The sequence below is a fragment of the Anopheles bellator genome, chromosome 2 (genome assembly GCF_943735745.2).
Source record: "Anopheles bellator chromosome 2, idAnoBellAS_SP24_06.2, whole genome shotgun sequence".
Classification (NCBI taxonomy): Eukaryota; Metazoa; Arthropoda; class Insecta; order Diptera; family Culicidae; genus Anopheles; species Anopheles bellator.
Genome location: NC_071286.1, coordinates 65880294 through 65897280, shown reverse-complemented (window position 1 = coordinate 65897280; position 16987 = coordinate 65880294). Strand labels below are relative to the sequence as shown.

At 56.9% G+C, this 16987-nt stretch overlaps 1 protein-coding gene across 1 annotated transcript in view; it reads left to right on the top strand.

Moving 5' to 3' along the window:
• Nucleotides 1-16987, top strand: part of LOC131207891 (uncharacterized) — an 86108-nt gene that overhangs the window by 58154 nt on the left and 10967 nt on the right. Inside the window, exons 20-37 of the mRNA XM_058200523.1 lie at nt 2178-2396; nt 2653-2835; nt 2968-3459; nt 3529-6879; nt 7070-7396; nt 7597-7914; nt 8104-8427; nt 9174-9494; nt 9619-9936; nt 10038-10361; nt 10446-10769; nt 10870-11184; nt 11285-11608; nt 12993-13310; nt 13395-13709; nt 14009-14332; nt 14485-15441; nt 15508-16470. Of these exons, the coding sequence (XP_058056506.1) occupies nt 2178-2396; nt 2653-2835; nt 2968-3459; nt 3529-6879; nt 7070-7396; nt 7597-7914; nt 8104-8427; nt 9174-9494; nt 9619-9936; nt 10038-10361; nt 10446-10769; nt 10870-11184; nt 11285-11608; nt 12993-13310; nt 13395-13709; nt 14009-14332; nt 14485-15441; nt 15508-16470 (10017 nt within the window). The remainder of the gene's footprint in view (nt 1-2177; nt 2397-2652; nt 2836-2967; nt 3460-3528; nt 6880-7069; nt 7397-7596; nt 7915-8103; nt 8428-9173; nt 9495-9618; nt 9937-10037; nt 10362-10445; nt 10770-10869; nt 11185-11284; nt 11609-12992; nt 13311-13394; nt 13710-14008; nt 14333-14484; nt 15442-15507; nt 16471-16987) is intronic.

Sequence of the window (16987 nt, the reverse complement as noted above, 5' to 3'; positions counted from 1 at the left end):
TATTCATCTTCTTACCCACCACGGCAATGATAGTGGCACCATCTAATCCACCACTGTGTTTACAATGCACCCGTTTGGCTGAATATCACATGCAAAATTTAACCATTGCTTTTAGTTTTCGTTACTCGAGACATTTATATCACACATACTTCACGAACACATTGAAACATCCAGCCATCCATACTCAACAAACAATTGTGCATAAATTATTGTAAAAAAGCTCAGACTAATTACAGTTCAATTTTGTTTGTGTTTTGTCTTGATTAAAAAAACCAATACGTAACACAGAAACGAACACAACAACCAACACTTATCCAGATGTAAATAGCACAGATCCAACCGAGGTTTTCGACGGAGAGCCTATGACAACAGCTAACAGCATAACAAGCACAGCAATAACAACCGCTTTGTTTGAGCGTGGAACGGAGAGTTTAACAAGTGATGCAAGCGTGTTTACCACTACTCGGAATGCTGTAGATATCAGCACTGATACCAATGAACTTACCACAGAAGAAAGCGAAAGTACAACTTTCATAACAACTACGCAAGCCGCCTCAGTGGTTCAAACGAATCGAAAAACTAACAAAACAGCGATAGCTTCGTCGACAATTGATTACCTTGATAAGGTAGCAGAAGACTCACAAATTACAGAACACCCAAATAAGGAACTTGCACAAACCGTTACTTCGACTGACTTTAGTTTCGAAACTGAATCAACTACAACAGGTCTGCTGCGACACAATAACGGCGATGCGCAGACGTTGAAAAAGTCTGACTTAGGAACAACTACCGAATATGTAATAGATACCACAACATTTTTTGATCAGGCAAATTATACCACACTACAATTAACTACACCTAATGTAACAATAATTGAAGCAACAACAAGCACAAATTATCCTGAAAAAATTGCAACAGTTGCATATGCAGACACAACACCTTATCCGATTCGATCACAAAAACCCATAAAAGTAGCTGATCGAACGTTAATCAGGAACGAAATCACCACAGGATACCCTAGAGAAACAACTACTTCTGACACAGATACAACAGTTTACACTACTCGATTGTCAACCCGCACAGAAGTAAGAGATCAATCGACAGTCAGGGAAGAAACAACCACAGGATATTTGAAAGAAACAACAACTGTTTCTGACACAGATTCGACAACTTTCACTTCTGGATTGCCAACAACCATAGATGTACGAGATCGATCGTCATTTATGGATGAAACAACCACAGGATACCCTAGAGAAACAACTTCTTCTGACACAGACACAACCGTTTACACTACTCGATTACCACCCACCACAGAAGTAAGAGATCAATCGACAGTCAGGGAAAAATCAACCACAGGATACGCTAGAGAAACCGAAACTGCTGCCGATAGGGACGACCACACCACAGTTACGCATGTTCTTTCACCGGGCCCTAATTTAAGTGTTTTCAATTTAACTGATATGGAAAATTCGACCAACATGCCCGTGTATAACATTATAACCGTAAGTCGTAAGACGTTTGTAATATCGACAACACCGACAACTATCGACAATTTCTCAACTGAAACGTCAACTGCCAAATCTGCCGCGGTGTCGGAAGAGTATGACTTTACAACGGATGGATTAATAACCACTACTTATACCAGTGAACCGCTATTTAATACAACATCGCTGCCAGCCACCAAAGCCTGCAATAGCACAACCGAGTGCACTGAGAGTGAAGTTTGTGTACAGTCACGATGTTCCTTACTGTGTAACTCAACCAACCTTCCCCCTAACACTCCCTGTGCAAGAGGTATTATCAGCTGCCTACACTATCCGGAAGCATTTTCACTCCACTCTCTCTTTCTATTCCCCTTTCTCTCTCTCTCTGTCTCTCTCTTCGTGTCTGTAAATATACTTGCTTTTCCTGACATTTTTCTTCTTCCACTACTACGTTCTACACCTTGCTTTACATTACTGATTCCTAATGACTAGCCACCGCACTTACACCTTTCTCTGTTTTGTGCAATACTGTTTTCACCTATGTTTGATTTTTCGCAACCTTTGTTTTCCAAGTTCCTCTAGCTCTTCTGCAGCTCGTTCCAATTCCATGCAGCAGCAACAGCACTGCAGCAGACTACTGACTCACCCCCAACTAATGCCATGCTTTCATTAATTATTATTAACCTTAAACAGAGCCACCGGGATCACCAAAAATACCCGAGCCTTGCCAATCGCATAACGACTGCTTGGATGCGGAGGCCTGCTATATGGGTTTGTGCGAAAATCCGTGCTTGTTCGATGGGGTGTGCGCCCCGACGGCGACGTGTCAGCCGAAAATGCACCGCCCTGTCTGCACGTGCCCCCGTGGGCACGAGGGTAACCCGAGCATCAAGTGCAGCGCCTTGCAGCCAAGTAAGATCATCGACCACCATTCTAACGCTTACATGCTCTCCACACTGTTACAGCTCTTTGTACAATAGCTCAACGCAATTAATTTCTCACGTAATCCATATTTTGCACCGTCGTTCGATTACTTACATACAAATACGAGTGCTTCACTCCTACTTTTAAATTTAAACTCCCAAACAATCGTGTAAATACGTGCACAATGATCACAACCCACCAAACCACACCACTCTCTTTCCGTGTTTTCTGGCACCGTATCCAGTACAATGCACCACCCACGATGAGTGTTCACTGACGGAGGCCTGTGTCGGTAACGTGTGCCAGCGGGCGTGCGATGTGAAAAACCCTTGTACGGTCAATGCGGTCTGCATCAACACGAGACACGGTGCCGATTGCAGCTGCATCGACGGCTATCACGGGAACGGTTTTGTGCAGTGCGTACCAGGTAGGTGAACCGTCCCAATGGGGACGAGATGATGTTGAAAGACGGGTGCGCAACTCATCTAGGCGACGACATCATGCTTAGTTCCGACAGCCGATATTGATAGCTAGTGAACCGCTCCCCGTTTCCCAACAGTCATCGCGCCCGGTTCGGTGTGCCAGTACAACGAAGATTGTCCACCGGAGAAGCTGTGCGACCGGTTGAACCGGGTATGCATCAACCCGTGCCAGAGCGACTCGTGTGGCGACAATGCCGAGTGTTACGCCGTTAACCACGGGACCGAGTGCCGCTGCCAGCCCGGGTATACTGGGAACGCATACGTTGAGTGCACCCAGCACCAGGGCTGTCTGACAGATCGGCAGTGCAACGATAACGAGGCGTGCATCGGTGGCCGCTGTTCGTCGCCGTGCCAATGTGGCCCGAACGCGATGTGCGACGTGAAGCGTCACAAGGCCGTCTGTCGGTGTCCGCCCGGATACGGGGGCGATGCACGCGCGGGCTGCAACCCGCCGTCCAACCCGTGCGAACCGAACCCGTGCGGTGTCGGCGCGATGTGTGAGGTGGATCGCGGAAGCCCCGTATGCTTCTGTCCTCGGGGACTCACCGGCAATCCGTTCAAAAACTGCAGTAAGTATCAAGCGACCCACGCTAACAGACCGTTCGCATTTCTCATGTCCGGCTTTTGCTCTATTGCAGTACCCGAAGGCGACGAGTGTTCGCCCAATCCGTGCGGTCCGAACTCGGGCTGCCGGAAGATCGGAGGCCAGCCAACCTGCTTCTGTTTGCCCGAGTACGAAGGAAACCCGCCGCAAACACCCTGCACACTGCCACAGAACCCGTGCGTGCCGTCACCGTGCGGTCCGAATACGCAATGTACCGTGCTAGGCAACGGCTACGCCAAGTGTACGTGCGTTCCCGGGTATATCGAGAGTCCGAACACGATCCGTGGCTGCGTGGAACCGACGAGCCCATGCGATCCGAATCCGTGCGGGTTCGGTGCAGTGTGCGATGCGTCCCGCAGCCCCGTCTGCTACTGTCCCGACCGGTTGAGCGGCAATCCCTATCGAAGTTGCGTTGAGCCTGTGGTGACACCGGAACTGTGTCAACCAGGCCCGTGCGGGCCGAATGCGGACTGTTACGTGGCCGAAGGGCGCGAGCAGTGCTACTGTAAGGCGAACTTTATCGGCGACCCTTACGGTGGTGGGTGCGTGGAGCAGCCCCGTTCAGTGTGCGAACCGAACCCGTGCGGACCAGGAGCCGAGTGTGTGCTGCTCGTGGATGGCTCGCCCGGCTGCCGGTGCCCTCCGGGGCTGAGTGGCGATCCAACCACATCCGGCTGTCACGCGTTCGAGTGCCTTACCGATGACCAGTGTACCGCCGACCGGGCTTGCATCGGACTGCGATGCTCCGATCCCTGCCCGGGATCGTGCGGCGTCGGAGCGCACTGCCGGGTCGAAGGACACCATCCGGTGTGCTTCTGCGATGCCGGCCTGACCGGGAATCCGGCCGTCCAGTGTTACGCCGCAGACGAACGACCTCGTGATGCCTGCAATCCAAGCCCGTGCGGTGCGAACGCCAAGTGTACGACGCGCAGCAAGCGACCGGTTTGCAAGTGTCTACCCAACTACCAGGGCGATCCGCGCAAGGGCTGCAAGCCAGAGTGCGACCTCAACTCCGACTGCACCCCGGACAAGTCATGCGTCAATCACCGCTGTGTTGCCCCGTGCACTCTCGGAACGGTTTGTGGCGTGAATGCCGAGTGTAGCGTCAGCTACCACACCCCGATGTGCCGCTGCCCATCTGGATTCACGGGCGACGCGTTCGTGCAGTGCGTGCCGATACCGGAGGAACGCAACATGACCCGCCAGCCCTGCTCGTCGGACCCGTGCGGAGCGGGAGAAGTATGCTCGATCTACGGCAACGACGTCGCGCTGTGCGATCCGTGCGTAGCCCCCGATGCTGTCCATAATCCGCGCTGCCGACCGCAGTGTGTGCTCAACACCGATTGCCCGTTCAACCTGGCGTGTCTACAGTCGCAATGTCAGGACCCGTGCCCGGGTTCGTGCGGTTACAATGCGCTTTGCAGCGTCGAACGTCACCGTCCGGTCTGCTACTGTCCGCCCGAGATGCATGGCAACCCGTACGAGCAGTGTACCCCGCGTGAAAGTCCCCGCGAGACGTGTGACAGTATCCGGTGCGGTGCGAACACCCAGTGCAAGCAACAGAACGGCGTGCTGGCGTGCGTTTGCAAGAAGAACTACTACGGCGACCCGCTGATAGGCTGCCGGCCCGAGTGTGTGGTCAACACGGACTGTGCCCTCGGGAAGGCGTGCGTGAACACGCGCTGCGTCGACCCCTGCACGAACGCGTGCGGTGTCGGGGCGCAGTGCAAGGTGGTGAACCACCTGCCGATTTGCTACTGCCCGCCAACACACACGGGCGATGCGCTGGTGGCGTGCACCGAGCGTAGTATCCTGCCACCACCGGACAGTACACCGTGCGATCCGAACCCTTGCGGACCGAACAGCAAGTGTCGCACGACACCGGACGGTTATGCGCTCTGCTCGTGTCTGCCAGGGTACCGTGGAGTGCCACCGGCCTGTCAGGCCGAGTGTATGATCAACGCGGAATGCCCACAGAACCGGGCCTGCATCAACCTGAAGTGTGCCGATCCCTGCCCGGGAACGTGCGGTGTCGGGGCACGCTGTGAGGTGCTGAACCACAACCCGATCTGCAGCTGCGGTCCCAGCCAGGAGGGCGACCCGTTCGTGATTTGCGCACCGCGACAGAACGAACCGGTCGGGCCACCGATCGAATCGCGGAACCCGTGCGACCCATCACCCTGCGGACCGAACTCCCTCTGCCAGGTGCATGGCCGCCGGCCAACGTGCTCCTGTCAGCCGAACTTTATCGGGACACCCCCCGGATGCCGACCAGAGTGCGTCCTCAGCTCAGAGTGCCCGCAGAACCGGGCGTGCATCAACGAGCGGTGCCAGAATCCGTGTGCCAATGCGTGCGGACCCAACGCCGACTGTCACATCGTGGCCCACTCGGCGTTCTGCAGTTGTCGGGCCGGGTACGAGGGCGATGCGTTCGTTGGCTGCTCGCCGATACCGCGGGACGTACCGCGTGACCCCTGCTATCCGAGTCCTTGCGCCGAGAATGCCGTGTGCAGCGAGCACAACGGAGCCGCCCGCTGCACCTGCATCTCACCGTACCGAGGCGATCCGTACAACACCGGCTGCCGGCCGGAATGCGTACTCAACTCGGACTGCCCCAGCCAGGCGGCGTGCGTCAACCAGCACTGCCGCGATCCTTGCCCGGGAGTGTGCGGAGCGAATGCGGAATGCACCGTGGCGAACCACATCCCGGTGTGCGAGTGTGCCCGCGGGTACGTGGGCGACCCGTTCCGGGGCTGCCGACGAGACGTTGGCCCTCCGATCACACCGAAAGATCCGTGCGCAGCCTGCCCATCGAACAGTGTGTGCCGCGTGGTCGGAGGACGGCCGACCTGCTCGTGTGCGGAAGGATACCGCGGAACGCCACCCGCCTGCCGGCCAGAGTGCTCGAGCAGCGAGGAGTGCCCGCACGATCGGGCTTGCGTCAACCTGCGGTGCGTCGATCCGTGTCCGGGCCTGTGCGGTGTAAACGCCCAGTGTCAGGTGATCAACCACAAGCCGTTCTGTAGCTGCCTGCGTGACATGGTCGGTAATCCGTTCGAGCAATGCTCCCCGAAACCGGTCGAACCGCTAGCGGCCCCCTGCCGGCCCAGTCCGTGCGGGGCGTACTCGGAGTGCCGCGAGATCGGTAGCCGTGCCGTGTGTACGTGTGCGGCCGGTATGCTCGGTACGCCACCCAACTGTCGACCGGAGTGCGAAACCGATCAGGACTGCCCGTCGAACCGGGCGTGCTTCAACCAGAAGTGCCGCGATCCGTGCGTCGGTTCCTGTGGCTACGGTGCGCAGTGCATCACGCGGGCCCACCGGCCTGAGTGTTACTGTGACGAGGGCCACGAGGGCGACCCGTACAGTGGGTGCACCCAAATCGGTAAGTACGCAGTACCGTGTCCGGCGCTTCCGGAGCGAGAGCTGTCCAGTGTGGCGCTCGCTCCGAACCTAACCTGCGATGGTGTTAACCCGTAACGCCCCCCGGACGGGTCAGCGTAAATGTTGTTGTTGTTGTTGTTGTTGTAATCCCCTCTGATTCGCATGATGATAATCGTATAACTTTGTTGTAGTGATTAGACGCGACGAAGTGCTCGAACCGTGCCATCCGTCGCCCTGCGGCTCGAACGCCGTCTGCCAGGAGCGCAGCGGGGCCGGTTCGTGCGCGTGCATGGCCAACTACTACGGCGATCCGTACGTCAACTGCCGACCGGAGTGCGTGCAGAGCTCGGAGTGCCCGCACACCAGGGCATGCGTCAACATGCGCTGCGTTGACCCATGCGCTGGCACGTGCGGCCCGCACAGCGAGTGCCGTGTACATAACCACTCCCCCGTCTGTAGCTGTAGCCCCGGTTATACCGGCAATCCGTCACAGGCTTGCCATCCGATTGTGGTAGAAAGTAAGCTCCTCACCGCGCACGCCTGTGTGCACTCACGTCACCTGGTTTAGGGAGTTCACCATTCTTCACTAACCGTGTACCATACACACCCAACTCTCTGTTCTCTCTCTCTCTCTCTCTCTTCTATTCTGTTCCGTTCCTGCTGCTGTCCCTTTCGCTATTGCTATATCTGTTCGCCCGTGGCCCGACTACACGTACAGACCTACCGGCCCGAGCTCCCCTGGATCCCTGTTCTCCGTCCCCGTGCGGTCCGTACAGTATCTGCCGCGTGCTCGATGGTCACCCGGTCTGCTCGTGCCAGATCAGCTGTTCCGGTGTTCCGCCCAACTGTCGCCCCGAGTGTCTGATCAGTGGCGAGTGTCCGCGCGACAGGACCTGTCTCAACCAGCGGTGTATCGACCCGTGTCCGGGTACGTGCGGTGCGAATGCCCGGTGCCGTGTCGTCAACCACAATCCGATATGCAGCTGCCACCCCGGTTTCACTGGCGATCCGTTTGTTCAGTGCTCGCCGGAGCCAAGTAAGACACGCTTCCTTTGGTGGTTCGGGCCCAGTACCCGCCGCTACTCCGCTCCGCTAGGCTGCTAGGCAAACCAACTGATTCGCTGGTCGCTTTTCGCTTGGTGGTGCACCCGTTCCACCTGCTTTCGATGCGCGTTCGTTCGTCCTTCCCAGGCACTGATACATTATCCATCCAACTGTCCCATAGAGCAACCACTGGTGGACGATGAATATAGGAACCCGTGCCAACCGTCTCCGTGCGGTGTGAACTCCGCTTGCCGGGTCCACAACGACCGGGCCGTCTGCTCGTGCCTGCCGAACTACGTGGGTCGGCCGCCCGCCTGCCGGCCCGAGTGTACCGTCGACTCGGAGTGTCCCATGAGCCGGGCGTGCATCAACGAGCGGTGCCGCGATCCGTGCGCTGGGTCGTGCGGTGTCAACACCGACTGTACGGTGGTCGCCCACAAGCCCATGTGCAGCTGTGCCGTCGGCCATACCGGGGATCCGTTCAGTGGATGTTACGTCATCCAGAGTAAGCCCTTTTGGTGGAGCCGCCGCAGTCTGCTGCTTGATGCTTGCTTGATGCTGAGCCCTGCTTCCTCACTTGAATGGTGCCCTGTGGCGTCCGCAGGACGAATCAGGATGCTTCGCCGATCGGGGCTCGAACGTTTCGTTTTGTCGTTGAATGACGAGCGAATGACGTCACTTGCGATAACCTCTGTGCTTGCGCCAACTAATCCTTGGTCTCTCTGCCCTGATGGTTCGCTTTCTACAGACAACCATGCTAATGTCAAACACCCACACACAATGGCACCCAGGAACACCGTTTCTGCTCGTCTGAAGCAAACACACTCACGCACACACCACACGATCGGACACCGCAACATGAAATGCAAGCTTCACAACGCTAACTTAAGTTGCTCTTCTGCCTCTGACCGTCTCTCTCTCGTCAGTAATGCTCCTGCTCATCGTACCCCAACCTCAACCATGCCTTGTTAGGTGTTTTATTAATGCGTGTTTAAGGCATTTTGATTACTTATCTGCTAAGAACCCTGCGCCCGTTGCTAACCTGACCTCGTGCAGGACTCACTCCTGTACGTTCGCTTGCCAGCTAAAACGCCGGCTTTGAATCGAATGGAAGAAATACTACGTAGGCCACTAGAAGTCCAGCGGCACGCTTAACCCCACAAACGTGCCTGGCAAAAACACCCAGATAACCATTAAGCTCCCTTCTTTGTGGTGGACCCAACCAACCCTAACTTACCCTCCGTTCTGCAGTCTTCCACGAGGAACCGCCAATGCCGTGCAATCCCAGCCCGTGCGGGGCCAATGCCGTCTGCAAGGAGCGCAACGGGGCGGGATCGTGCACGTGCGTCCCGGAGTACTTCGGCGATCCGTACGTCGGCTGCCGGCCCGAGTGTGTCATGAACGGTGACTGTCCGCGGACGCGCGCCTGCGTCAACAACAAGTGTCGGGATCCGTGCCCGGGTACGTGCGGAGTCGCCGCCGAGTGTCACGTGGTGAACCACTCACCCAGCTGCTCCTGTCCACCCGGTTACGAGGGCAATCCGTTCAGCGAATGTAAACCTCAGCCCGAAAGTAAGATCACGCCCCGCGTGTCCGCTCTCCGTCTCTCGGCCCACACACTCCCAAAATCGCCCAAACTGATTGGTTCAATTCTTCGTTTCTTGTCTTGTCGCTGGCTGGCTCGTCCCTCCGATAGTTCGCGAGGAACCTCCCATGGTACAACCGTGCCAACCGTCGCCCTGCGGTCCGAACAGTGTCTGCCGCGTGCTGAACAACCATGCGGTCTGTACTTGTAAACCGGACTATGTCGGTTCCCCGCCATCCTGCCGGCCGGAGTGTATGGTCAGCTCGGAGTGTCCGCTGGACAAGGCGTGCGTCAGGAGCAAGTGCACGGACCCGTGTCCGGGCACGTGCGGTCTGAACGCTCGCTGTCAGGTGGTGAACCACAATCCGATCTGTAGCTGCAAGGCCGGCTTCACCGGCGATCCATTCGTGCGCTGCATTCCAGAAGAACGTAAGCACGAGGCGTAACTTCCAACGAACTTCCCTAAGAGCCCTAGTTGTAATATCCGTTCTCTGGTTTCCGCTGCCTTTTTTCTTGCGGGCCGATCGCAGGTCGTCCCGTGGTGGAGGACACACCGGTTGAGCCGTGTGTTCCGTCGCCCTGTGGGCCGAACTCGCAGTGCAAAGCGGTTGGCCGAACGGCCGCCTGCTCCTGTCTGCCGAACTACGTCGGACGGGCCCCGAACTGTCGCCCCGAGTGTACCGCCAACTCGCAGTGCACGCCGATGCAGGCGTGCATCAACGAGCGCTGCGCTGACCCCTGTCCCGGTTCCTGTGGTTCCAATGCGTTCTGCTCGGTCCAGCATCACCAGCCGAGCTGCCGGTGTATGGAGGGGATGGATGGTGATCCCTACGTGTCGTGTGCTCCAATCATAAGTAAGCCTCTGAGGCCTGCAGCCACCAATCATCCGTGTCGCAACGCTAATCTCTCCCCCTCTGTCTCCCTTGGCGACCCGCTAGTCCACCGGGAACCGGAGATTGTGAACCCGTGCCATCCGTCGCCTTGCGGTGTGAATGCCGAGTGCAACGTACGCAACAACGCGGGCTCGTGCACGTGTCTGAAGGACTACTTCGGTGATCCGTACAGCGAGTGCCGGCCCGAGTGTGTCCTGAGTTCGGATTGCGCGAAAACGCGCGCCTGTCTGAACAACCGGTGTGTCGATCCGTGCCCCGGCATGTGTGGCCCGAACGCGGAGTGCTTCGTGATGAACCACTCGCCCTCGTGCTCGTGTCTGCCCGGGTACACCGGCAATCCGTCGCAGGGATGCCGCGAGATACCGAAACGTACGTCTCCCATCGTCCATCGGAACAGTCCACCCGCCTAATTTCATCTCTTGACTTCCCTTTGGTTCGTTTCTCTATTGCTGTCCACCGCCGTGTTCAGAAATCGAAGATACGCCCGTGGACCCTTGTAGACCTTCGCCCTGTGGTCCGTACAGCGCGTGTCGCACGGTGAACCGGCATGCCGTCTGCTCCTGTCAGGGTGACTACATCGGCACACCGCCCGCTTGCCGGCCCGAGTGTACGGTTAGCTCCGACTGCTCGCTGGACAAGGCGTGCGTCCGGCAGAGGTGCGTCGATCCGTGCCCTGGTACGTGCGGCCTCGATGCCCGGTGCCAGGTGCTGAACCACAGCCCCATCTGTAGCTGCCCGTCCGGGTTCACGGGCAATCCGTTCGAGCGTTGCGTCCCGGAAGAAAGTAAGCTGAAGCGGACGTCCTCCCTCCGGGCTCTCTAGTGGTTCACCTCGTCACTGACACGCGTCTCCTTTCTCTTTCCGTGGTCTGGTCCTGGTTCCAGAGCAAGTAGTACAGGATCTGGAGCCCGTAAACCCCTGTGTTCCGTCCCCTTGCGGGCCCAACTCTCAGTGCCGTGCGGTAGGCAGTGTCCCTGCCTGCTCCTGTCTGCCCAACTACGTCGGCCGCGCCCCGAACTGTCGCCCCGAATGTACGATCAATGCGGAGTGTCCGGGTAGCCAGGCGTGCGTGAACGAACGCTGCGCCGATCCGTGCCCGGGCTCCTGTGGACCGAACGCCGTCTGTCGGGTGATCGAACACTCGCCCACCTGCTCCTGCCAGGCCGGATACTCTGGCGATCCCTTTTCCGGGTGTACAGTCATACCCTGTAAGCTATCTCTTCACCTTCACCACTATACTATACTTTCTTCACACTATCCGTGCGCGCGCTATCCTGCGCACTATCGAACCGGCGAGAATCGTGTGCCATGCCATGCCGTTCCGACCCCGTTGCCCGCCTCACGACAGCGGGACAACGGGTCGGTGGCGGCGGCCCCACGAGATCGCGAACTGTGTAGATGTGTATACATGTAGATACTCAGTAGTTCCTAAGGTTTCCGGAAATGGCGGGTTCGTCGCCGGGAAACGAAGAACGGCCCGAACCCCATTCTTCTTCCGGACGCGGCGCGACCCGACCTGCATGCTGTAATTAGTCCATGCCTGCATCAGCGCGAGCATGTTTACCGGGTCTAAAAGTCGAAAATGAGATTTGCTTTCAAAGAAATAAATGATAATCGGAAGCCGCCAAGTATAGTACGAACGGCTGGTGTAGCAGCTCCCTGCTAAGTGCTATTTTATCTTGAACCAGTTTTACAGGCACAATGTCATGGAGCAAAGTTACCGCACCGTGTCTTCTGGCCCATTGTGGACGTTTTTTGATCGATGTTGAACCATGCATTGATCATTTATTGTTAGTAGTGATTAACGGTTTCACCAGCTTTTGGGAGCTTATGATACACCACACCTTTCTGATCCACACCAGACACACAGCATTGTCTTTTTACCGAAACGATCTGGTTTTGCAATCGAATGATTTTTAATTGCACATTAAGGACTCTCAAAATGAATCCATTTTTCATCGTCAATCCCAATCCGATGGCGAAATGATTTGCCTTTTGTAGCTAGCGAGCAGAATTTCATATTCGTTTTTTTTGGTTTTCCTGCTGTCTTTCGTTCAGTTCACGTGGCACCCTTGGTTCCAATCTTATGAATCTTTCCCAGGGCCTTCAAACGTTGGGATATGGCGTACTGAGACTCATGTAGCATATCCGCGAATGGATGTTACGTTTGCCAGTCATTTTCGTCCAAAAGTTCTTGTAGTTCAGTGTCATCGAACTTTTTCGGGGACCTTTGACGCTCTTTGTTTGTTAAGTCAAAATCGCGATCTTTCGCGAATTTTGGAAACCTCAAACTCAAAATGGGTTGCGTTTTAAAATGAAATCCTTTGCCCAATGTCAAAATTATGTAATGTGCCCACAAAAGAATAACGAGGAGAACCTAACTAACAGCTAGAGTCGTCCGATTCCACAATCTCATTTTCGTCTTGTAGACCTGGTTTTTTGTATTTATGTGTATAATATGTTTGTACAGTTTTGATCTATTCGATAGTTTGTGTGTGAATATTTGTGTGCATATGGATTGTGTGGTATCTTGTACGTAGCTAGTAGTGTATGTGTGTATATAACGTACCTCTTTCCTACTCCTCGGTATAGTAACAGTGGGTCGCGACGAGCCACGTAACCCATGTAGTCCGTCACCGTGCGGGGCCAATGCCGTCTGCAAGGAGCGCAACGGTGCAGGATCGTGCACGTGCGCGCCGGAGTACTTCGGCGATCCGTACAGTGGCTGCCGGCCGGAGTGCGTCACCAACAGCGAGTGCCCGCGGGTGCGGGCGTGCGTGAACAACCGCTGCCAGGATCCGTGCCCGGGTGTCTGCGGCATCGAAGCCGAGTGCCACGTGGTGAACCATGCGCCCAGCTGCTCCTGTCGGCCCGGCTTCACCGGCGATCCGTTCCGGCAGTGCCAACCGAGTAAGAGGGCCTCGGCCAGGCCTTGTGAGCCGATCGCACCGACCACCGATCGCAGTTTTGACTGATCCCTTGTGTTGTTTGCAGAGCAAAACGATCCTCCGCTCAATCCCTGCTCGCCGTCCCCGTGCGGACCGAACAGTGTGTGTCGGGAGGCGAACGGCCACGCGGTCTGCTCGTGCCAGGCCGGGTTCGTCGGTACGCCGCCGTCCTGTCGGCCGGAGTGTACCGTCAGCTCGGAGTGTCCGCTCGACAAGGCGTGCATCGGGCAGCGATGCACGGACCCGTGTCCTGGCACGTGCGGCCTGAACGCCCGCTGCCAGGTGGTGAACCACAACCCGATCTGTAGCTGCTCGCTCGGTTTCACCGGCGATCCGTTTGTGCGCTGCGTGCCAGTCGAAAGTAAGCGAGCGTCGCGTTTTTGCGCGCACTGTTGTTGTTGTTGTTGTTGTTGGCCTCATCCGTGGCTTGTGGCCCCTCACTCACGAGGGACACGCACGGGGTCGCAGCAGCAGCGGTTTTTGTGACCGGTGTTGTTCACTCACCTCACGATTGTTTTCCTCTTATCCTTACGCTTACGCTTTCTTGCTCTTTGCTCTCTCTCTCTCTTTCTCTCTCTATCTCTCTGTATGTTTCTCTCGTGCTTTCTTGCTTTCTCGCTCCCGCTCTTTCTATTCCGGTCGCTGGCGTGTGCCACGCAGAAGCACCGGTGGTGCAGGATCCGGTCGATCCGTGCGTGCCGTCGCCCTGTGGACCAAACTCCGTCTGCCGAGCCGTCGGGGCGACGCCGGCCTGTTCGTGTTTGCCGAACTACGTCGGCCGCGCACCGAACTGCCGCCCGGAGTGCGTACTGAACGCGGAGTGTCCAGCGACGCAGGCCTGCGTCAACGAACGGTGTACTAATCCCTGTGTAGGCTCTTGTGGTATTAACGCACGGTGTACGGTGGTGAAGCACAGTCCGATCTGCGAGTGCGAAACCGGATTCACCGGGGATCCGTTCTCCGTCTGTACAGAAGTACCGCCCTGTAAGCATGCATCCTTTTTCCACCCTGCCACGCTCCACTGTATAGAACTGTTTCCCGCCCCACGCACGTGTAGCTGTATCCGTTTGCAGGACCCTGACCGTTCTCAACACGCTTTCCTAGTGTACTAATCGTACGACTTCTCTTTCTTTCAGTCCGAGGTAACGACCCACTGGAACCGTGCAAACCGTCACCGTGCGGAGCGAACGCGGTGTGCAAGGAGCGCGACGGAGCCGGCTCGTGCACCTGTCTGCCGGAGTACTTCGGCGACCCGTACACGGGCTGCCGGCCGGAGTGCGTGCAGAACACCGACTGTGAGCGATCGCGTGCGTGCGTCAACAACCGCTGCACGGATCCTTGTCCGGGAGCGTGCGGAGTTAACGCCGAGTGCACGGTGCAAAACCACGGTCCTGTGTGTTACTGTCTCGAGGGCTACACCGGTGATCCGACCGGCACTTGCACGCGGGCGGAGGTGGTAACGGAACGACCGAGGCAACCCGGTTGCCAACCGTCGCCGTGCGGCCCGAACAGCCAGTGCCGGGAGGTGAACGGCCATCCGGTGTGCTCGTGTGCGGCGGGCTACATCGGCACGCCGCCCATGTGCCGACCGGAGTGCGTCGTCAGCTCGGAGTGCAGCCAGGATCGGGCGTGCGTGAACCGGAAGTGCGTCGATCCGTGCCCGGGAACGTGCGGCACCGAGGCCCGCTGTCAGGTGGTGAACCACAACCCGATCTGTAGCTGCTCGCCCGGTTTCACCGGTGATCCGTTCGTGCGGTGCGTGAAGAAGGAGGAACCGAAGGACGTGCTGGTGAGCGACCCGTGCAACCCATCGCCGTGTGGCCCGAACTCCAACTGCCGTGCCGTCAACGGGCAGCCAGCGTGCTCTTGCGCACCGAACTACATCGGGCGGGCGCCCAACTGTCGACCGGAGTGCACCAGGGATGCGGAATGCTCCAGTAACCTGGCCTGTCTGAACGAGCGCTGCGTGGACCCGTGTGCAGCCGGTTGCGGACTGAACGCCGGCTGCCGGGTAATCAACCACCGGCCGGTTTGCACGTGCGACGAAGGGTTCGAAGGGAACCCGCTGGAGCAGTGTAGCCGCACCGTACCCCGTAAGTAGTCCTGGCGAGTCCTGTGATCGCGTGACCCACACCCAACTAACATTTGTCTTCTTGTAGCGACCACCGAACGGTTAACACCGTGCACTCCTTCACCGTGCGGACCGAACGCCGAGTGCCGGGAGCGGAACAACGCGGGAGCGTGTTACTGCTTGGCCGGGTACGACGGCAACCCGTACGACGTGTTTTCCGGCTGCCGGCGCGAGTGCGACGTCAGCGCCGACTGCTCCGACAAGCTGGCGTGCGTGCAGTACAAGTGTGTCGATCCGTGCCCGGGACTTTGCGGTACGCAAGCGGTCTGTGAGGTACGCAACCACGTACCGACGTGCGTCTGCCCGGAGGGAATGGTCGGTGATCCGTTCGCACGGTGCGAACAGGTGCGAATGGACACCCCGCCACCGGCCCCCGTTTGTGACAAGTATATCTGCGGCCCGAACAGCATCTGTCGCATCCAGAACGAGGTGGCGGTGTGCAAGTGTCAGCCGGATATGGTCGGCAGCCCACCGAACTGCCGGCCAGAGTGTCAGCAGAACGGGGACTGCGAGGCGCAGCGAGCGTGCGTCAACTACAAGTGCATCGACCCGTGCCCGGGCTCGTGCGGACAGAACGCGAACTGTAACATCGTCAACCACAGCCCGATCTGCAGCTGCTCCCCGGGATACACCGGCGATCCGTTTACCCGGTGCTACAAGGAGGTGTTGCCGGTCGCGACGACCGAATCACCGCGCGCCCTCTGCACACCGTCGCCCTGTGGACCGAACGCCGAGTGCAAGGTGGTCGGCGACCGGGAGGCCTGCTCGTGTCTGCCCGGCTACATCGGGGCGCCCCCGAGCTGTCGGCCGGAGTGCATTCTCAGCACCGAGTGTGCCGAAAACCAGGCGTGCATCAGGCAAAAGTGTACCGATCCGTGCCCCGGCTCCTGTGGTTTGAACGCGAGATGCTCGGTGGTGCGCCATACTCCTAGCTGCAGCTGTGAACCGGGATACACCGGAGATCCGTTCACCGGATGCCAGCCCGTGATCGGTAAGTCGGCATACAACCGTTACTACATTATTATCCTTATGAAAGCCTCGACGCAATTCGTCGCTTGCTAGATGGTAGACTTGGGAGATGGCCAGTTGCACGCGGGCGGAATTATTTGCATACATTGATGAGATAGTCATACTATAATTTGAACTGTCACAACATCAGTACGCAAATGGCTTGATAATACCGCTTTGGTGATGTGAACCGCACCGCTTTGATGTGCGCAACGGTTGGTGTCATCGGTGAACCTGCCATGACTCGCTGTTAGCCATGTTACCATGGAACACTGTTTTGCCATCGGCACAGCTAATGCGCTTAAGCTGAATTTGCTTTACGCATTACCATTATTATGATTATTATTATTATTATTATTATTATTATTATTATTATTATTGGTATTATTATTATTTGGTCGATGGATGGCTATTGATAAGTAGACAATTACATGCAGCAAAGCTACCGTCTTCGTAACACCATTTGGGTGAAGCATAAATAGACCTACAATTTGAACGAT